The sequence below is a fragment of the Musca domestica genome, unplaced genomic scaffold (assembly GCF_030504385.1).
Source record: "Musca domestica strain aabys unplaced genomic scaffold, Musca_domestica.polishedcontigs.V.1.1 95, whole genome shotgun sequence".
NCBI lineage: Eukaryota > Metazoa > Arthropoda > Insecta > Diptera > Muscidae > Musca > Musca domestica.
The window spans coordinates 2,052,173-2,075,031 of NW_026712445.1; the positions used below are offsets into that span (position 1 = coordinate 2,052,173).

Below are 22,859 nucleotides of genomic sequence, written 5' to 3' on the forward strand. Positions count from 1 at the left end.
AATGCTATTGTTGGCGAATGGGGTGCTAGTGTGGCTATGTGTGTGAGAGAGTGTTGAAGAGAGAGGGCGAAATATGTAATCGAGCGTAATAGTTTTGCTATGCATACTAGCATAGCGAGGAGCATAGCGCAACAACATATAATGGCCATGTAGCCATTGTGAATACAAGTTTGTGATGCTTAAAGTCCATTTATCATGTTTTATATGAATAAAATCGGACATTCCGGCATACATAGAGGGGAGGAAAAATGCACAAGGATGGAGAGTAAAAATTCTATATTTCGTTGCATATCGTAAAGTGATTTTAAATGTGAGTAAAAAAATAACAAAAAAGATAAAATTAATAAAAAAAAAAAAAATAAATAAATAAAAAAAGTATTAGTCAGTATAAAGGGTTGCCCATATTCGACGGACCCATATTCGACGGACCAACGCCATAACTTTTGACAGAGGTGTCACATCGCTTAATGACATACCGCGTTTGAAGCGTCAGTCCAAGCAGATTTTTACCATGAACCAATACATGCCACGCGAGCGCTCTGACATAGTTGACATTTACAAGAAGTCTATTGTGAAAACTCAACGTGCTTTTAAAACATTAAAAAATGTGAGAACTGCGCCTTCTAAGAACACCATTAAGCGTTTATACGAAAAATTTTCGACTGGTAAGGCTCTTTCTAATCCGAAGAGGGCATATATTAAATTCGACCCAGGCCGTACAAGCCAGTGTTGAGAGGTCCCCAAGAACATCCCAAAACGCCGTTCTCAGCAGTTGGGCAAGGCTCGGTCCACTTTACAACGGATTATTCGCATTGATTTGCATTTGTTCCCGTACAAAATTCAATTGACGCAAAGAATGTTGCCTGCGGACAAGCCTCGTCGATTGGAATGGGCCCAAAGAGTCATGGGTCCGTCGAATATGGGCAACCCTGTATATATATATTATGGATCAGCGTAAAATTCTAAGATGATTTAGCGATGTCCTTCTGTCCTCCTGTCTGTCTGTCTATCCGTCTGATGCAATCACGCTATCTTTCGAACGAATTGAGATAGAAATCTAAAATTTTGCATACATGCATAGTTTACCAGTAGGTAGGTTAAGTTCGTAAATGGGCCATATTGGTCCACGTTTTCGTATATCACCCATATAACAGTACCTCCCTATATTCGGCATTTTCATGATTTTTGCGAAATTATTTACCGGAATTATTTCAAATTTCATATTTTAAGTTCGTAATGGGTACAAAAGCCTATGACAAAAATTTTTGAATGCAGGACTACCTCTTCGTATAGCCCCAATATAACGGTACCTCCCTATATTCGGTATTTTGACGATTTCAGCAACATTTTTCATCGGTATCGTTTTAAATTTCGTATTGGAAAATCTTACTGGACACTACAACCTATGGCAAAAAAGTTCGTATGCACGTCCACGTCTTCGTATAGCCCCCATATAACGGTTTTCATTTAAGTGGTAGTTTTTGGATTTTTTTTTTTTGAAATTTTCAAGTTCCTTTCAAATGGTGTAGGGTATTAAAAGATCGGTTCGGCCGAATTTCGCTGCTTATTTACAAATTATAAAAGATTTCGTGTTGAGGTACGTTGTGGCTGTATCAAATGATATACACCCTCTGCAGCCTAATGGCTAGGTGTATTTCCATACCCTACACCACATCGGTCAGGGTCAGGGTATTATGTCTTTGTGCATTTGCTTGTAACATAGAAAAGGAAGCGAGTTAGACCCACTGAGGTTCCTCGCATTATTTCCTGTGCACAATGGCCACCAAAATCTCCGGATACCAATCCGTTGGACTATTGTGTCTGGAGAATTTTGGAAACCAAGGTTGGCACTAAAAAGTACCAAAGTGTCGATCAACTCAAGCAAGCGCTTCGCCGGGAATGGGCCAAAATACCGCATTGGCAGTTTAAAGGCCGTTTAAAGGCCATAATTCGTACCAAAGGTGACCAATTCAAACAAATCAAAACTTATTCTAAAATTTGATGTTATTTCCGAAATTTTTTGCTTTCATTCATTTCGTTAAAAAAAGAAATGTAAAAATTATAGCTTTTGACTTTGTTGCAGTTTTTTTATCTCACCCTATATGTGTTGGGTGTTTAATATTCTGTCCGATTTTCATAAAATGTTGTATGGGGGTAGGTTGGTGCCTCTCCTACAAAAGGGGCGCAATTGTCAGTATTTTTACATAGCGTAACAAGTAAGCGATTCTTTACAAACTTGGTATATCTAAATATCTTTGGACCAGGGTCCCACTCTTTGTTGTATCTTTACCGAGGAGGTTGCTACTAAAACTTCAATATTCCAGTTCTATTCCTTCACCCAATATCACAACCATATCTCAATTTCAGATTCCAACTGAGTCCTAAATACTAAAGTTGAGTATTCGAGCCCTATCCTTTAAACCAATACCAAATTTAGTACCATTCATTATTATTCGTACAAATATAGGAGGCATATGGAAAAAAATAAGTTTACCACCAGAAATATGGAATTTTATGCTGGTCTCGAATTGGTTTATCCTATCTAAGATATTATCGTGGACATATTTTGAAAAAATGTTAGATTTCTAGTTCAAAATATTTAAGGACCATCGAATTTTATTAAAGTATTCTATGATGTCATAAGTTGTTAATTATTTGTTAACGAGTTGTAATATTTTAAAGGATTGCTAAATTATCATTCGTTGTGGTTTCAACGACTATTTTTAAAAAATTTAAATACAATCAAATAAATTTACTTCAATTATAAATTAGAATTCAAATTTACATACCTGTTGTACATCAAAACATCAGGTTTCCAGAGACGATGCGGCGGTATTCTTAAATCTCGAACCCCACCATAGTCGCTGGCATTCCATCGTAGGTTCATATCATTCCATTCCTAAAAGAAATAGGAAAATATAAATTGAAAATATATTACAATTCAATAATGATGTTACTACTGGACTATGGGGCGTATGAAAACATTAAAACAGAGAACATGTTTATCATACGCCCCATTGTTCCATATAAGGCTATACTTTGATTGGATTAATAAAGACATCAACTTTTATGCAAGAACTAAGGTGTTAATATTATATAGAATCGGATTCGCTATAATTGCTTACACCCTTCTTGGAATGGTTTATTTCATATTTGTTTAATTAAAAATTCAAAAAAAAAAAAAAACATTTCTCATGCAAAAACAAGTGTAGCCTATCCTGAAAATCTCCCTACAACCCCCCGTGCCTGTTAACAAGTAGCATTAATAATTGCTACTACTGCTGGCAGGAGAAATCGTCAAAATGTCAACAACACTAATTGAAACTTCATTTCATATATCCTTGTTTCTTTTCAATTTGCTTTTCTTGGCGAATCACTGTTACAAGCAGCAGCAACAGCAGGAAAATTAAATTAATTAACTTGAGAAGCATGTACCGCACGGGCCACACGTACACCAAACCACCACGAACCAAGCTGCCAGCCAGCCAGCTTTTGGTTGTGCGACATGACGACTTCAATCTGAAGTGGTTATATTCGTCGGGTTGGACGTTTCTTTTCTTTGGATTTCCCATTTCAGCCTTCTTTAATGAGCGTGTTACTCTCAGCCAGACGACTCATACAATTCTGGTCAATTGAGACGACATGATTTTTTTCCTGTTTTTCGGAAACAAAAGAAAATTAATTCTTTTCATATTTCAATGTATTTTCTGTTTCTCTTACACCATTTTTTTATTATTAATTGAAGTGGGTATTCTTGTTAAGGGATAGAGTGCGCAAAAATTGGAACTATCATTAATAAAATGTGGGGGACAATGGGTATTGTTATTTTGGTAGTTGCTCGAGTCGAGTTGGCTATAAATTAATGAAAAATTAAAAGATATTAAATAAATAATTTATTTCTTGAGAATCTATAGAATATTTAATAATATAGGTAGACTTTTAAAGAATATTTTTCAAGGACCAATAAACGTGTATTTTATAAAGAATATTTTTCAAGGAATATTTTCCAAGGACCAACAGACCAAGAAGCGGGGATAATTTCGGAATATTTTTAAGCGGAATATTTTTCAAGGACCAATGGAGCAATGAGCGTGGATTTTTTAAAAAATATTTGGATTGGATTTTTTAAAAAAAATATTTTAAGAGGACCAAGGGAGTCACGTGCATGGATTTTTTAAAAAAAATATTTTTCAAGTATCAATGGAGCAATGAGCGTGGATTTTTAAAAAAAATATTTTAAGAGGACGAAGGGAGTCACGTGCATGGATTTTTTAAAGAATATTTTTCAATGAACCAATGGACCCATGAGCGTGGATTTTTTAAAGAATATTTTTCAAGGACCAATGGAGAGATATGAACCTGGATTTTTAAAGAATATTTTTAAAGGACCAATGAAGAGATATTGAAGGTGGATTTTTAAAGAATATTTTTCAAGGACCAATGAAGAGATATTGAGGGTGGATTTTTAAAGAATATTTTTCAAGGACCAATGAAGAGATGGATTTTTAAAGAATAGTTTTCAAGGACCAATGAAGCCATGAGCGTGGATTTTTTAAAGAATAGTTTTCAAGGACCAATGAAGCCATGAGCGTGGATTTTTTAAAGAATATTTTTCAATGACCATTAGAGCCAAAAGCGTGGATTTTATAAGGATATTTTTCATGGACCAACAGACCGATAGGCATGGATTTTAACAGGACCAAGGACCATATTTTAAAAGGACAAATGAGCGTAGATTTTTCAAAGAATATTTTTCAAGGATCAATGGGAAGATATTTTTAAAGAATTAATTTCGAGGATCAATCGTGGATTTTTAGGGATTTTTTAGGAGGACCAATTGTGAATTTTAAGGAATAGTTTTCAAGAACCAATCGTGAATTTTTAAGGATTTTTTTGAGAACCAATCATGTATTTTTAAAGAATTTTTTTCAAGGGTTATTTGTGGATTTTTAAAGAACTTTTTTCAAGGGATATTCGTGGATTTGTAAAGAACTTTTTTCAAAGGTTATTCGTGGATTTTTAAAGAAATTTTTTCAAGAGTCATTCGTGGAGTTTTAAAGAACTTTTTTCAAAGGTTATTCGTGGATTTTTAATGAACTTTTTTCAAGAGTCATTCGTGGAGTTTTAAAGAACTTTTTTCAAAGGTTATTCGTGGATTTTTAAAGAAATTTTTTTCAAGAGTAACTCGTGGATTTTTAAAGAAATTTTTTTCAAGAGCCATTCGTGGATTTTTAATGAAATTTTTTTCAAGAGTCATTCGTGGATTTTTAAAGATTTTTTTTAAGAATCATTCGTGGATTTTTAAAGAAATTTTTTTCAAGAGTCATTTGTGGATTTTTAAAGAATTTTTTTAAAAGAGTCATTAGTGGATTTTAATTTTTTTTTTTTCAAGAGTCATTCGTGGATTTTTAGAGGACTTTTTTCAAGGGTCATTCGTGGATTTTTAAAGAACTTTGTTCAAGGGTCGTTCGTGGATTTTTAATGAAATTTTCTTCAAGAGTCACTCGTGGATTTTTAAAAATTTTTTTTCCGGAGTCATTCGTGGATTTTTAATTTTTTTTTTCCGGAGTCATTCGTGGATTTTTAATTTTTTTTTCCGGAGTCATTCGTGGATTTTTAAAGAAATTGTTTTGAAGATTTTTAGAGGACTTTTTTCAAGGGTCATTCGTGGATTTTTAAAGAACTTTGTTCAAGGGTCGTTCGTGGATTTTTAATGAAATTTTCTTCAAGAGTCACTCGTGGATTTTTAAAAATTTTTTTTCCGGAGTCATTCGTGGATTTTTAATTTTTTTTTTCCGGAGTCATTCGTGGATTTTTAAAGAAATTGTTTTGAAGATTAGTACACCAGAAATCGTGTATTTTGGAAATATTGTAATGGACGAATCGTACATTTCTAAATATATTTAAAAAAAAACAGGTCTAAAATCGAGGATTTTAACAGAATATTTTTAAGAACCAATAGAGTTGTAATCATGGATTTTTTTATAGAATATTTTTTAAGGATCAACATACTTCTAATCGTAAATACTTCAGAGAATATTTTGTTAGAAAAAATCTTAGCTGAAATCGTGGAGGAACAAAAAGACTGAAATCTTGCGTTTTTTGGAAGAATATTTTTAAGTAACAACAACGCTTTAATTGCTGATTTTTTAAAGAAAAATTTCCAAGGACTATTTATCCATGTTCATTGATATTTTAAAGAATATTGTTAGAAAGATTAGTAATTTTGATTTGTTGAACAATATTTTCCAGAAGTAATTGATATTTATATGGTCTAATAATCGAGCAATTTTTAAAAATTTTGAAATTCATAAATTTTAATGACTTTATAGGTTTAATATTTAGATTTTGAAAAAAATTATGATTTTTAAATTTTTTTTAAAATATTTATAAATTTTAAATGTTTGAAAATTTAAAATATTTGCGATTTTCTTTTAATATTCCAATGTTTCCTTAATAGCACTCTGTTTTTCCTTTGACACAAAAATCAAACATTTTATTTGCAATTTATCTAAACTTGCCTTTTGCCAATGTCTTGTATTTTTAGGTGATGTCACTTAGTTCCAGCAGTGTTCATTTTTGGCAATTTGAATATGTGGACCACAATTAATATGTTACAAATATTTTATGATTCTTATTACAGAACTGGTGCTGTGTGGAATCAAAACAAACTGCAAAAAATCACAAAGGCCAACACACAAAAGCGGAAGAAAAATAGTTTTGATTTCGGTTTATACAAACATGCATACATATGTACGTGTGTCGGTTTGATTGTTTCTATTTCTGTGGTTACATATATTTTTCTTTTTTGGCTGTTTACTTAAGAATACCCTGAACTACTACTTCGCCTTCGCCTGCACTTCAGCATTTCAGTATTGTCATCGCCATCGTTGACATTCTTTTGTCGCCGTCATACATATTCCAAAAATTGAAAATGAATCTGTGGCAATGTAGCAGAGAAACGGCTCTGATTGCGGGATATTGTGATGCATCAGCAACGAGAGGGGAGGCAAGCGGGTGAGTGGCTTCAAATGCAAATAAAAACCCACCAAAACGGAAACAATACAAAAATGTTGTTTGCCGTCGCCAGTGTAGTATAAGTTGTGCTCATATTACACCACCACAACACCAGCAAACATAAATGTCTTCTTGTGTTTCTTTTGTCGCCATTTATTTTCCGGATTTTAAAACAAAAGAAACCATTCGCCAAAAAACCAAAAAACAAAAAAAGTAACGAACGACTGTGGAAACATTTCAATTTCCGCAAAAAGCAATTTTGGCAAAGAAACCGGATCGCGTTTCTTTCATTTCATTTCGTAACGTTTTGTTGCTCTGCATTCCTTTTTTTTCATTGCAAGGGGGGTTTTATTGGTAAATGAGCAAAAAACGTTAAAAATGAAAATTAAACGAACGAACATTACAAATATGTTCATTTTTTCCTTGTAACGGGCCAACATAGTCTGTAGACTCACACACACATACATGCACATATTCATTGTTGAAGATTTAACACAGTGGGAGATAAATTCGAACGAATAACACACACTCGCTAACACAATTCACAAGGCGGACTTTAAGGGAACAGAAGTTGGCACAAAGGACTTATAGAAGGCTAGAGCGGAGGAAATTCTTTTAGACGAGTTGAAGAGATGCTCCATAGATAGGATGAACAGGGTCTCTATAAACAACTGGGAAAGGTCGGCATAGAGAAGTTGAAGAGAGTCTCTTTGGACATGCTAAAGAACGTCTTCAAAGACGAGTTCAAGGGAGTATTTTTAGACGAGCAGAAGGAAGTCTTTATAGACTATCGGGAGGGATGGGGGAGCTCTTGGGGGTCTCTCCCTGGACGAGCTGTCAGGAATCCTATCCATAGACTAGCTGGCTGGAGCTCTCTATATATAGATCGGAAGGAGTCTAGAATACAGAAAGCTTATCTTTATAAACTACCTGAAAGGACGGACGATCTGTATGGAGTCTCTCTCTATGGGCGAACAGGAGTTAGTATTTGTCTATTGACTAGCTGAAGTTAATCTATCTCTATAGTCGACCTGGAGGGAGGGGCTCTCTATAGTCGAGATAAAGGGAGCCACTCTCTAAAGACGTCCTGAAGATAGTCCTTATACACAATGGACCCATGAGCGTGGATTTTTTAAAGAATATCTTTCAAGGATCAATGGACCTATGAGCGTGGATTTTTTAAAGAATATATTTCAAGGATCAATGGACCTATGAGCGTGGATTTTTTAAAGAATATATTTCAAGGATCAATGGACCTATGAGCGTGGATTTTTTAAAGAATATATTTCAAGGATCAATGGATTCATGGGCATGGATTTTGAAGAATATTATTCAGGGATCAAGGGACCCCCATGAGCGTGGATTTTTTAAATAATATTTTTTAAGGATCAATGGACCCATGAGTTTGGATTTTTTAAAGAATAATTTTCAAGGATCAATGGACCCATGAGCGTGGATTTTTTAAAGAATAATTTTCAAGGATCAGCACACCCATGAGCGTGGATTTTTTAAAGAATAATTTTCAAGGATCAGCACACCCATGAGCGTGGATTTTTTAAAGAATATTTTTCAAGGACTAAAGACCCATATAGGAGCGTGGATTTTTTAACGAAAAATTTTTCAAAGACCCATGAAGCCATGAGTGTGGAGTTTTTAACGAAAAATTTTTCAAAGACCCATGAAGCCATGAGTGTGGAGTTTTTAACGAAAAATTTTTCAAAGACCCATGAAGCCATGAGTGTGGAGTTTTTAACGAAAAATTTTTCAAAGACCCATGAAGCCATGAGTGTGGAGTTTTTAAAAAATATTTTTCAAGGACCAAAGGACCCATATAGGAGCGTGGATTTAAAAAAAAAAAATTTTTCCAGGACCAAAGGACCCAAATAGGAGAATGGATTTTTTGATAAATATTTTTCAAGGTCCAAAAGACCCATATAGGAGCGTGGATTTTTTAAAAAAATATTTTTCAAGGACCAAAGGACCCAAATAGGAAAATGAATTTTTTGATAAATATTTTTCAATATTTTTCAATGGAGGAGCGTGGGTTTTTTAAAGAATATTTTTTAAGGACAAAAGGACCCATATAAGAAAGTGGATTTTTTGATAAATAATTTTCAAGGACCAAAGGAGCATAGAGGAGCGTGGATTTTTTAAAGAATATTTTTCAAGGAGCAAAGGTCCCATATAGGAGCGTGGATTTTTTAAAGGATATTTTTCAAGTACCAAAGGGCCCATATAGGAGCGTGGATTTTTTAAAGAATATATTTCAAGGACCAAAGGACCCATATAGGAGCTTGGATTTTTTAAAGAATATTTTTCAAGGATCAAAGGACCCATATAGGAGCTTGGATTTTTTAACGAAAAATTTTCAGGGACCAAAGGACTCATATAGAATCGTGGATTTTTTAAAGAATATTTTTCAAGGACCAAAGGACCCATATAGATGCGTGGATTTTTTTAAGAATATTTTCAAGGACCAAAGGACCCATATAGGAGCGTGGATTTTTTAAAGAATATTTTTCAAGGACCAAAGGACCCATATAGGAGCTTGGATTTATTAAAGAATATTTTTCAAGGACCAAAGGACCCATATAGATGCGTGGATTTGTTTAAGAATATTTTCAAGGACCAAAGGACCCATATAGGAGCCTGGATTTTTTAAAGAATATTTTTCAAGGACCAAAGGACCCATATAGGAGCTTGGATTTTTTAAAGAATATTTTTCAAGGACCAAAGGACCCATATAGGAGCGTGGATTTTTTAAAGAATATTTTCCAAAGGCCAAATGGCCCAAAGAATATATTTCAAGGACGAGTCTTTATACCTTTGCTTCGTAGTGGAAATATTTATAGACTTTTTATTAAGAGTATAGATGCACTGAAAGGAGTTTTTTTCTTGAATTTATAACAGTTATCCTAATACTACTACTATCGTAGACATACGCATTTACATACTTTCAGATTCTCTCTTTAAAGATTATTTATTGAAATCCTGTCTTTTCGGATTGGAAATTTAATTTCAAAAATTTTAAATTTTCTGTTTATTTTTTAATCACACATTTTACCATTTCTATAATCTTATATTTGCAAATCAGCTTTTTAAATCAATAAGACAAGAAACTTAACGAAAATAATCCTTTAATCCTTTAGCTTATGTGACACGTAATTTAATCAGACACTTTCCGTACATTTTTTGTCTTTCATGGCTTATGTGAAATGAAAGATGATGTACTGGAATTTCATTCACTCATTGCAAATCACATTAAACGGCAGTTTTTAGTCGAAATTAGGGCGAAAGTAAAACGTGCAACTCTCATGTATTTTTTCTTCTCTCTTCCTCGCTCGCTCTCTCTCGCTATGCAAATTGTGATATTAAAAGGATTTGATAGAGATTTTTTTTCGCCGTTCATTTTTCTTCTTCGTGTCTATGGGCATTTCGAGATTTGAAGAATATTACATTATTATACTTGAGACTCATCAAATTAAGTGATTGTTGAATTTTATTCATTTTAACATCAGCAGCAGCAGCATTACGAAAAAAATGAAAAATTACATTACACGCCTGTAATAAATGTCGGAATGGTTAATGGAGTAGGAGTACATCAGGGGTAGTTAAAAATGATGCAGCGTCAGTTATAAATTTTACAAAATGTTTAATGAATTATAAATATATATAACAATGATGAGTTTCAAGCATTTTTATTATTCAGTTAAGTCTTTAATTGGAGACTCGTAAAAAATGAAAGAAAAAAAAAAAACAGTGCTAATTTTAGTTGGATGACAAATAATCAGTTCGACGGAAGGAATGGGCGAGCTGTAAGGAGTCTCTTTTTCTTGATATGGAGGGAGTCTATCTGTAAAGACGGGCTGGAAGGAGTCTCTCTCTCTCTCTCTCTCTCTCTAAAGACGGGCTGGAAGGAATATTTCTCTAACGGCGAGCTGAAGGAAGTCTCTCTCAAAAGACAAGCTGCAGGGAGTCTTCTCCAAAGTCGAGCTGGAGACAGTCTAATTCTACCGTCCAGCTGAAGGGACTCGATTCACAGAATGTCATGAATTTTATGTCCGTATGTCAGTATGTTGAAATCACGTTTTTTGACGTAGAGCTTTGAAAGTGTGTGGAATGTGTCTAGGATGGTTGGTTTTGAAAATGAGACATATCGGTCTACGTTTTGATATAGCCCCTACACAACGTTACTTTCCGATATTCGGTATTTTGATGATTTTAGCCACATTTTCCAACAGAATTGTTAATATTTTTAACAGGTTTTACTTCTAGTTGGAAAACCTTGGCTGTATAGGTCCATGTTTTATTATAGTTCATAATGGGTTATAGCTTCGGTGGTGGAACATTGTTTATATAGTTCTACGGATTCGTATGACCCCCATGAGATGAAAAAAACTTCAACCACTTTAAGACTGCTGTCATTTCTAAGCCACACGTCCGACAGCTGTTAAAATTATTCCAGCGACGGCTAATTATATTGTTTACAAGCGTACAAAAGCATTTTGGTGAGAATTTTCCAGAAAAAAAAGTTATTCGTGATGGAATTGAAGCGGGATAGTGTGATTTCCTTATATTTGGCTGGAAAACCATAAGTGGCCATCGTTAGATCACTCCAGCATTTAAATCTGAATAAATTTATTGTGCCTCGTACCATCGCTCGTTACCGTTACCTCGTACCATCGCTCGTTACTGGTAGCGTATCCCGACGTCAAGGAAGTGGACGGAAGAAAACAGCAACATCAGCAGAAATGGTTCGAAAAGTATTCTTTACTTTAATTGAAACCCCCGTCGCAGTGGCCGAAAAATGGCTCATGAGCTGAACATATCGCAGTATTCCATTCGGCAAATATTGAAAAATGAACTCGGGGTAAAGCCATTGAAATTCTAAAAAGTGCAAGAACTTACACCACTACAGAAAGCAGCTACACTCAAAAGAGCTATAGAGTTGTTTCGCTTGGTCGAAAGTGGTGAACTGTCGAACTTGGTTTTCTCCGATGAGAAAACATTCGTTGTCTAGCAGTTTGTAAACAAACCAAAGAGGTCAGCTGAAAATGTGCACCTTCTGTTGGCCACCAGAACTCAAGCGCCGGCCATGGTAATGGTATGGGCCGCCATAACAGCCGATGGTCGCTGTCCGCTCGTATTAAACGACCGTGTCATCAGAATAAATGCCGAATATTATCGCGAAAATATTCAGGAGGGTGTATTAAAGCCTTGGGCACGCAAACATTTTGGCCGCAGACTTTGAACATTCCAACAGGACTCAGCACGCGTCACGCAAGAATGTTTACAAAATTGGGTTCCTCGCTTTATTTCCAGGGCACAATGGCCAGCCAAATCTCCGGATACTAATCCGTTGAACTATTGTGTCTGGAGTATTTTGGAAAGCAAAGTTGTCACTATAAAATACCAAAGTGTCGATCACCTCAGGCAAGCGCTTTGCCGGGAATGGGCCAAAATACCGCAGAGCTACATTCGGGCAGCGGGTGTCGGTTTCATTGGCCGTGTATAGGTCATAATTCGTGCCAAAGATGACGAATTCAAACAAATCTATACTTAATCTAAGATTTGATGCTATTTCCGACATTTTTTGCTGTCATTCAATAAATTATAAAAAAAATGTAAAAGTTATGGCGTTTGACTTTCTTTACAGTGTTTTTATATCACCCTATATGGGGGCCATACGAAAACGTAGACCGACATGGCTTATTGGCAAAATACACATGTGTGCAAATATGTAGCCTTCTATTTCAATTCGTTAGACAAATGATTACAACAGACGGGCATTTCTAGATCGGTTTAGAATTTTACGCTCATCTTGAATATATATACTTTTTAGGGTCTAAGATTATTATTCCGAAATGGAATGACACTGTTAATATACCCACTATAGAATGGTGTAGGTTATACAAAAATTTACCTATAATCTTGCAAAAAAATGTCGATTTGTTATCTATTTATCAAGAAATTACTGGCCAAAAAATAGCGAATTTCTATAAATATTTTCCAGAGACTTTCTGTGGAAATGTCCTGTATTTTGAAGAATAGTAAATATTAGATATAAGTATATACATGATCGATTTCTTAAGAATATTTTTCAAGGGCAATCTGGCCAAGAATCATGGGCTTTTAAAAGCATTCGTCAAAAATTTCCTGTCCTGGAAACTTTTTAAAATATAATCGCCAATCTAAAAAAAAACCTAAAAGAACTTTTTGGAAAGTTTTAAAAAAATATGTATGTTTAAAGGAATTCTGGTAAAGATAAGTTATTGAAAAAATTGATAAATAATTTTGAAAATAAATTTTCAAATGTCTTAAATAAGTTTTAACGCCTACCTGACCAAAAATAAACAATTTTTTGTAAAAATATTTGATAATCCTCCCAAGGAAATGTTGTCAAATACACATTTTCGATATTTTAAAAATATTTTTACAAAGGTAAACATTTTCGATTTGTTTGAATATATATATTTACAATATGTATATGAGTATAATAATATAATAATACTTTTAAAGCTATTAAGATTTCCGAGCTATAATCATGTATTTTATTTCCTGGTAAGTAAATGTGCACTATCAAAAAATCTGTTTTAAAAATACTTCCTTTTGAAGAAAAATATTATCAAATATTGTTGTTGTTAGGAAATTCTGTTGTTGCAAAATGGACAGGCCTTATCCCTTTATTGTTGTTTTTATAAAAACTACGTTTGTTTATTAGTGGAGAACGATGGTAATGTTTACCAGGGGGTAAGGCAGGAAAGAGCCACCAATCCTCATCAGTTCCCTTGTTTTTGTCTGGGATATTCTCCCCAGAAGAGACGAGATCGTAAGCTCAGTAGAAGAGCAACCAAAGAATTGAAGAAAACTAAAATTATTTTGGAAAGTCTTATAAACATTTACATCTTTCTCCACTTGTTATACTTTCGTTCAACCTGAACGAAGTAGCATAACCTTGTAAGTTGGTTTTGTCTGTTACAACAAAAACCCCTTCGTCGACAGTGCCTTGTTGTTGTTTTTATAAAAGCAACAATAAAGGGATAAAGCCTGACCATTTTGCAACAACAAAATACTACGATATCCCGAGCAAACAAGCCAACACTGTTCTGTTGTTAGGAAAACTAAAAATTCTGACATGCGACAACTTTTGGGTAGGAATTTTTATAACTGGACTACTAGAAGTCCTGACATATACTTGTATTGGATTATTTGTCACGGTAACTAATACCATCTCAGACAAACAGTTTTCCATTTTAATCTAAATATATTTAATCATTTATTTCCTCTAAATCCCAATGTTTCCTTCACATTGGATTTAAGACACACTTTTTCTTCTAGCATTCCAAAACCGGTCTTCTCTGTCTTTAAAAGAAGTTTTTATAATTTATATGACTTGTTAATAGAAACACCATTTTTTGCTGCTGCTGATGCTGCCTTCATTTCTAATCCTGTTCACGTTTTCGCTTTTTCAATAAACTGCTCGGCAACAAAAACCATTCTACTTGGTAAGTAAATAAAAACTCTTCTCTTTTTTGTTGGTATTGCTGTTATGTTCTCCTACTACTACTGCCACTGCTGACCATAAGTAATCACGCTGCTGGTGGGTGTTACTACAGCTACTAAAAACGTAGCAAGTTAACAATTTGTTAACTGTTTGTTTGAGTATTTATCAACTAACATTTGATGGGAATTTACTTTGCGTTTCTTTTCTTTGTTTCTTTTTTTAAAAAAAAAGCCAAAGAAAGGTGGGTGGATAAAATATTTGAGAACATGCTTACATTGCCTTCCTGCATTATGCCATTCAAGTTGTTTAGCTGGTTGCATGGAATTTCTTGCCTGCTTTAGGAATTCCTTTTTATCTACCTCCTCCTCCTACTCGAGTCTTCTCCTGACATGATTGCGGTATTTTATAAAAGTGTTTTTTTGCGGCTGTTGTTGTGTTTAACCAGAAGACAAATTGTTACCATATTTCGTTTCGGTCAAGTTACTGAAATATGTGGCCAATGCTAAAGGCTATTTATTTTCATTCATCCAATCATTCCTTTACTCTTCAACGAAGAGAGGGAGAGATTGTTCTTCAGCTATTTTCCTTTCGCCCCTTTTTTTCTTTTCCTGCTGTTGTTGTCGTTCGGGAAATAAGAAGTCGTTTCTTAATCAGAACGAGAGAAGTTTGTTTAACAAACATGATATTGAAATATAAATAACTATTTGTAATATCCTAAAAATTTATTTGGGAATTTCTTTGAGGGTTTTTGTGGAAAAGTAATAGCAGTTTTTGCTTTGAATGCCATAAATAGCGTGCGCAGTTAAAGCTACTAGGGTGGCTATTTAAACTTACATAAAAAGAGATAGGCATTTATAACCAAAAATTAAAAAAGGTATGCGAAGACATTCAAGTTTCTTTTTATTTTTTTATCAGAGTTATGTTAGGTCTACAGGGTGAGATGAAAAAACTGCAACCAATTTAAGGCTGCTGTCATTTCTAAGCCAATCGTCCGACAGCTGTTAAAATTATTCCAGTGACTGCTCATTGTATTGTTAAAAGCGTACAAAAGCATTTTGGTGAGAATTTTCCAGAAAAAAAGTTATTCGTGAGGGAATTCAAGCGTGATGGTGTGATTTCTTTATATTTGGCTGTAAAAAACGAGTGGCTATCGTTAGAGCACTCCAGCATTTAAATTACCGTGATACTGGAAGCGTAGCCCGACGTCAAAGAAGTGGACGGCAGAAAACAGCAACATCAGCAGAAATGGTTTGGAAAATAAAGAAGCGACTTGATCAAAACCCGCGTGGGAAGTGACCGAAAAATGGCTCGTCAGCTGAACATATCGCGATATTCCACTCGCCAAATATTGAAAAATGAGCTCGGGGTAAAGCCATAGAAATTCCAAAAAGTGCAAGCACTTACACCGCAACAGAAAGAAAATAGACTCAAAAGCGGTAACCTGCCGAATTTGGTTTTCTCCGCTGCGATGAGAAAACATTCGTTGTCCAGCAGTCTGTAAACAAACAAAATAATCGTGTTTACTTGCCAAAGAAGTCAGTTGAAAATGTGCACCTTCGGTTGACCACCAGAACTCAAGCGCCGGCCATGTGGATGGTGTGGGTCGCCATAACAGCCAATGGTAGCTCTCCGCTCGTATTAATTGACCGTGTATTAAAGCCATCGCATTTAGCACGCGCCACCCAAGAATGGTTACAAAATGAGGTTCCTCGCTTCATTTCCAGAGCACAATGGCTACCAAAATCTCCGGATACCAATCCGTTGGACTACTGTGTCTGGTGTATTTTTGAAAGCAAGGTTGGCACTAAAAAATACCAAAGTGTCGATCACCTCAAACAAGGGCTTCGCCGGGAATGGGCCAAAATACCGCAGAGCAACATTCGGGCAGCGTGTGACGGTTTCATTGGCCGCTTGAAGGCCATAATTCGTGACCAATTCGAACAAATCTAAACTTATTCAAAAATTTGATGCTGTTTCTAACATTTGTAGCTTTCAATCAATAAACTTTAAAAAATGCTAAGATTATGGCGTTTGGCTTTGTTGCAGTTTTCTTATCTCACCCTGTACTTCAAATTTCATTGTGAGTCTCCCCTTAATGGGTATTATCCGAAGGAGTGAACCAATATTTTCCATTTCGTATCTGACCTAAATCAGATAAAAATATTTCAGCGTGTCAGATTTAGACTACATTGACTATCTTCTTTGATTTTATGAGATATGAGATAATTTTTGAAAAATGTTGAAATAAGCATGAGGTTCCAGATATAGTTGACCGATGTATTCCCCTTCATAAAAAAATGAGAAAAAAATTAAGATGCCCAAAATTTATAGAAATTCGAATATTTATTTCCAATTTTATGAGAATAACTGTTAACAAAATTGGCCGCTATATTCCATATTCACATCAGATCTCTGGTGGAGAGATCTTTACAAATTTGTAAGGAATCGGAAGCTCATATCGCATTTTATTAGCTTCATAATTATTCAAAATTGTGGCCCTTTGTGGGGGAGGTAACAGAGGGAGTGAGCCGATGTATCCCATCTTCGCAACATATCTGGTGTTAGTAGATATATTAGAATGTGTGTAGTTTAGAGTGTATCGGATGCTTATTTCGAGTTGTATGAACTTAATGGTAATTCAAAATTTGGCCCTTTGTGGGGAAGGTACATGAAGGCACATCGAACATTTATTTTCAATTTTATGCGAAAAATTGTAAATCAAAATTTTAACTTTTTGTGGGGGAGGAGGAATTAGAGAGAGTTGGCAAAATAATGCCTTTAAATCAGATCTCTTGTAAAATTGGAAAATATTAAGATATGCCAGGTTTGAATGGAATCGCCGTAAAGTTTGAAAAGAATCGGACTCTTATTTCACATTTTAGGGCGTTTTTTTTTTAATTTGATACCTTTGTGGAGGAGGTACCAGAATGAGTATATCGAGAAAATCGACATATCTCATCTTCAAACAAGATCTTGTGTTAATAGAAATATATAATTATTTTAATTTTTGACCCTTCGTGTTGGAGGTAAAAGAAGGAGTGAACCGATATATACCATCTTCACACCAAACCTTGGGTTAATATTGTGATGCTTGTAGTCGGCCTCTTAGATCGCCTTTTTTAAGAGTTATAATTATTCAACATTTTGACCCTTTGTGGGGGAGGTACTTGATAAAGTGGACCGACATTTTCCATTTTTGCACCTGACCTAGCACTGATGAAAATATTAGGATTCGCTAAGTTGGAGAAATATCGGATAATCCGTTTACTTTTTGTGCAGAAAATTACATTTTTTTGGAAAATGTTGACATTTAGCGTGGGAGGTACCAGAAGGAGTGGACCGATATTGCCCATCTCCGAACCTGATCTAAGCTTGACAAAACACCATGTTTGGATCAAATCGGATACTCCCCTCGAGAGTTGTCGTGCGCCCCAGCCAGCCAGACAGACGAACGGATGGACACCTCTAGATGGACACCTCTAGATGTCGTGAAACAGATTTGGTCTAAAGATACCTATAATATATAATAAAAAAAAAAAACAAATAGCGAAGCCCATATTATCATTTGATTTGGTTGGAAATCCTGGAAGATATCTTTAAAATACCGAAAATTGGGAGGTGTCATCAAATGGGAGCTACACCAATCAAAGGACCTGCAGAAGATGTTTAATGCAGAGAGAAAACAGTCCTGTCGAGAAACACAAATGTAAAGTTTCGGCTAATTTGTTGGAAAATTGTGCCAGAAACATTAAAAATACCGATAATGGGGAGGTACCTTTAAATAGGGGCTACAACTTAGCGTGGACCAATATAGTCAATTTTCAATACCAATCAACCTGCATGTAATATAAGCCTTTGTGCAAAATTTCAAAGCTCTTGATTAAATAGACAGACGGACATCACTAAATCGCTCTTTAATTTTATTCTGATCTGAAATATATATATCTTTTTTAGGGTTCTGCGACGGGTATCAATTTTTATCAATTCCGAGATTTATTTTATTTTTCAAAAAATTTAGGTTTTTAAGGATAATTTGAGCCCATTGATATCAAACATTTAATCTGAAAAATTTTCCGATTTGTACATTTAGTGTAACGGTTACATATATTGCCAATAATTTTACCATTTATAATTTTTTTAAATTAATTTAAAAAATATCCAAAAATATGGGTTTTAAAAATTTTCAATTTTAGGGGAACTTTTATTTTGTTACTGACAGATGACTCTTACCACCTACACAAAAATCTGCTTCAAATTTTACCCTTTCCATACATAAATATTTTTTTTCTTGAAAAAGGTTGTTTTTGCCATTCGAAAAATCGAAAGAGGAGCGAAATGGGCTAATATGCCCTCCATTTTGGGCTAATTTAGAAATTTCGCAGTAGTGCCCTGTATAACATGTTCCTGATTAACTTTTTTCGAGGGCCTTGACCATAATAGTATCAAGGATATCCAAAGCCATGGTTCTTAAAAAAAATCATAAAATCAATAAAATCCATTTTTTTAGATTTTATGTAAGGTCATTAAACTTCTTCAATCGTATTGACTACACAAGTCCAAGTTCACTGTACTCTTTAGTTACTTTTATGTTGTCATAACTTTCATGTTTATCAAATAAAGTTCAATAAACAAATTGATTATTCCGTCTTGTTATTCACTTAAGTTAATGGCTCTGGGGAATAACGAAGATTGAAGCGCAAAAACAACTCCTTGAATAAAACCAAATAAATGAAATTGAATCCTCCTCTTCGCAGCATTAATGTCAAAAGTTTGTGTGGCGGTCATAAACTTCAGCGTCATTGTAGCCGAGTGCTTTATCGTTTGCATATACCCCGAGGAGCTTTATGCGATTTTGATATGATTTACATTTTGTTTGGCTCGATATTTTGGGACGGGTTGCCATTTTCGATACTAAAATCGAAAGGCCTAATAAAAAACAGATTCCAATGAATTCAAAAAGAAAAAAAAAAGAAAAATTAAAAATACTTAGGTTCAAATATTTAATAAATTTAAACAAGCAAAAAAACTGTAAGTTCGGCCGGGCGGAACTTTAAAAACACTCTACCATTTGGAACGAATTTGGATATTTTCAAAAATATAAAATCCGTTAAAAATTCTGTTAAAATGTTGAAATTCCGAATGTTTCTGTTATATTAGGGTCTATACGCCAACGTAGATCTGCATAGGCAACTTTTTTCATAAGCCATTGCCAAATGCGAAACTTAAAAAAAATCGGTGAAAAATCTGAATATATACGAAGACGTGGACCTGCAGGGACAATTTTCTGTCCTAGCCTGTTTTATCCATTACGAACTTCAAATACCAAATCTGAAACAATTCCTGTGATAAATGTCGCTAAAATAATAAAAAAATCTAAATAACGAATAACGGGAGTTGCCGTTATATGGGGGCTATACGAAGACTCGGACCTGCACATCCAATTTTCTGCCTTAGGCTGTAGTATCCATTACAAACTTCAAATACCAAATTTGAAACATTTCCGGTGATCAATGTCGCTTAAATCACCAAAAATACCGAAAATAGGGAGGTATCATTATACAGGGTGAGATAAATGATCTGCAACAGAGTCAAAAGCCATAATTTTTACATTTTTTTTTTTAAATTTTAATGAGTGAGAGTAAAAAATGTCGGAAATAGCCTCAAATTTTAGATAAAGTGTAAATTTGTTCGAATTGGTCGCCTTTGGCACGAATTTTGGCCTTCAAACGGCCAATGAAACCGTCACACACTGCCCGAATGCTGCTCTGCGGTATTTTGGCCAATTCCCGGCGAAGCGCTTGCTTGAGGTGATCGACACTTTGGTATTTGTTAGTGCCAAGCTTGCTTTTCAAAATACTCCCGACACAATAGTCCAACGGATTGGTATCCGGAGTTTTTGGTGGCCATTGACGGCACTGGAACTGAATCGAGGAACCTCATTTTGTAACCATTCTTGGGTGGCGCGTGCTGAGTGCGATGGTGCTGAGTCCTGTTGAAATGTCCAAGGTCTGCGGCCAAAATTTTTGCGTGGCCATGGCCGGCGCTTTAGTTCTGGTGGCAAACCAAAGGTAGACATTTTCAGCTGACTTCTTTGGCAAGTAAACACGATCATTTTTGTTTGTTTACTGCTGGACAATGAATGTTTTCTCATCGGAGCGGAAAATATCAAATCCGGCAGTTCACCACTTTCGGGTAAGCGAAGCAACTCTTTAAGAATTTGGAATTTTACTTTGACTTTTTGGAATTTTAATGGCTTTACCCCGAGCTCATTTGTCAATACTTGGCGAATGGAATAATGCGATATTTTTAGCTCATGAGCCATTTTGCGGCCACTGCGACGAGGATTTCGATCAAGTCGCTTCTTTACTTTTCGAACCATTTCTGCTGATGTTGCTGTTTTCTTCCTTCCACTTCCTTGGCGTCGGGCTACGCTACCCGTGTCATGGTAACGAGCGATGATACGAGACACAAAAGATTTATTCACATTTAAATGCTGGAGTGCTCTAACGATAGCCACTTGTGGTTTTCCGACCAAATATAAAGAAATCACACTATCATCAATTCCATCACGAATAACTTTTATTCTGGAAAATTCTCGCCTTTTGCATGCTGGTAAACAATATAATGGGTTGTCACTGGAATAATTTTAACAGCTGTCGGACGAGTGGCTTAGAAATGGTAGCAGTCTGAAGTTGGTTGCAGTTTTTTAATTTCACCCTGTATACCCTCTCTAGCCACATGGCTGAGGGTATAAAAATTAAAGAAAATAAATCATTACAGCCTCAAGGAGTACTGCAGGTGGCAGCTCTGTCGCTTAGTGTAGTATGTCATAAAATTTAATAAATTTCTTTTTAATATAGGCTAAGTTATAACTCAAAATTTATTTAAATCATCGATGCTTTATGGTCGATATTGGTTATTTTTTTTTATCATTTCTTTTATATGTTAATTTTTATTTTTTCATTGCGTCCGTTTGCTACCCCTCAATCCCTGAAATGTTAGTTTTTTTCAATTCTGGCTACGTTTAACATTTTTCTTCATAAATAAATTGAAGGAATTACCATTTGAATTCCTTAAAACAATTTATCAAAAAACTTACCAATTTTAACCAAATGTTTGTTATCAGCAATTGATTTTTTTCGTCCTGCAAAGAAAGAAAATTGGAAATATTAAAAAATTATTCTCGATTAAATTGGTTCGATATGCAATTTCCAAAAAAAGGGAATTGTGGTTTAAGAAAACTGAAACTGTAACAAATCGTTTGCCATAAATTTAATTTAATAGAAAAACTTTTATATTTTAAAATTTATTTTCAATTAAAATGTTTCCTTATGGCTCAAGTGTGTGTGTATTTGTGTGAGTGTGTGATAGAGTGCGTGTGTCGAAAAAATCGCTGGGGTGAACAGCTTTACTGCGAGTTTCTCAACAGTTTGTCGAAAAAAAATTTCAGTTGTTTGTTTCTGTTTTGAGGTTTCTAAATTTATTGCTTCGAAAGTTTGCTTCACATGAGTCCACCAGAGGCCAAATGAATTGCAACATTTAAACATGTCTGCGTCTGTGGCTGCTAAGCTAAGCTGAAGAGAGCGTGAAGAGAGAGAGAGAGAGAGAAACTTCGCACATATTGCAGTTGTGTGCGTTTATTGCATGATATAATTGGTAATGTATTATGGTCATGAAGTAAAGTTTGCGCATATTATTTAAATGCGGATATGAAAGAGTTTGGAGGAATTTTGGACGTTTTGGTAGAGAATTTAATTTAATGTATGTGTTTTACTAATTTTCTCATTATAAATATAACAAAAAATATTCAAATTATAGCAAAATTGCATGAATTTTTAGCTTTTCTCTATGGATACCTGCCATATAACGGTACCGGCTAATTTAAAGATTAATTATGGCCCCATCGAAGAGACTGTAATTTAGGATTTGGTGGAAAATATTCTCTCAAAATATGCAAATCCACGTCATATACTACACCAGTTTTTCACCTGATTTGTGTTTTAGGTTAAAAATGCAAGGAACCATTTTCAACAACTAAAATTTTTAAATTTTACATGTGGAGTGATGTTGATGTTTAGGGGTGATATAAGGTTAGATTTTTTTGGAAATTCTAAATACAGGGGTACTAATTGTACAAGCTTTCTAAATGTTTCAATATTAATAAATAGATGTATCTCTTATAAACATAAATGTTTGTAATAAAATTTTGGAAATTCGTACTGGAACGGTGCAAGATGTATTTATTTATATTGGGCGAACGGAGAGAGCTTGAATTAGAAAATACAAAATCATTTTACTTCGGACAGTACTAAAAGCCACTAATTTGGTGCCATATGGT

General features: G+C 34.7%; 1 protein-coding gene across 1 annotated transcript in view; it reads right to left on the reverse strand.

Moving 5' to 3' along the window:
• The window catches only part of LOC101887801 (neuronal acetylcholine receptor subunit alpha-7), a 209,127-nt gene extending 187,473 nt beyond the window's left edge, over positions 1-21,654 (reverse strand). The window contains exons 1-2 of the mRNA XM_059132078.1: positions 21,621-21,654; positions 2,790-2,899 (exon numbers count right to left, since the gene is read on the reverse strand). Of these exons, the coding sequence (XP_058988061.1) occupies positions 2,790-2,887 (98 nt within the window). The 5' untranslated portion in view covers positions 2,888-2,899; positions 21,621-21,654. The remainder of the gene's footprint in view (positions 1-2,789; positions 2,900-21,620) is intronic.
• Between the last annotated feature and the right edge of the window lie 1,205 nt (positions 21,655-22,859).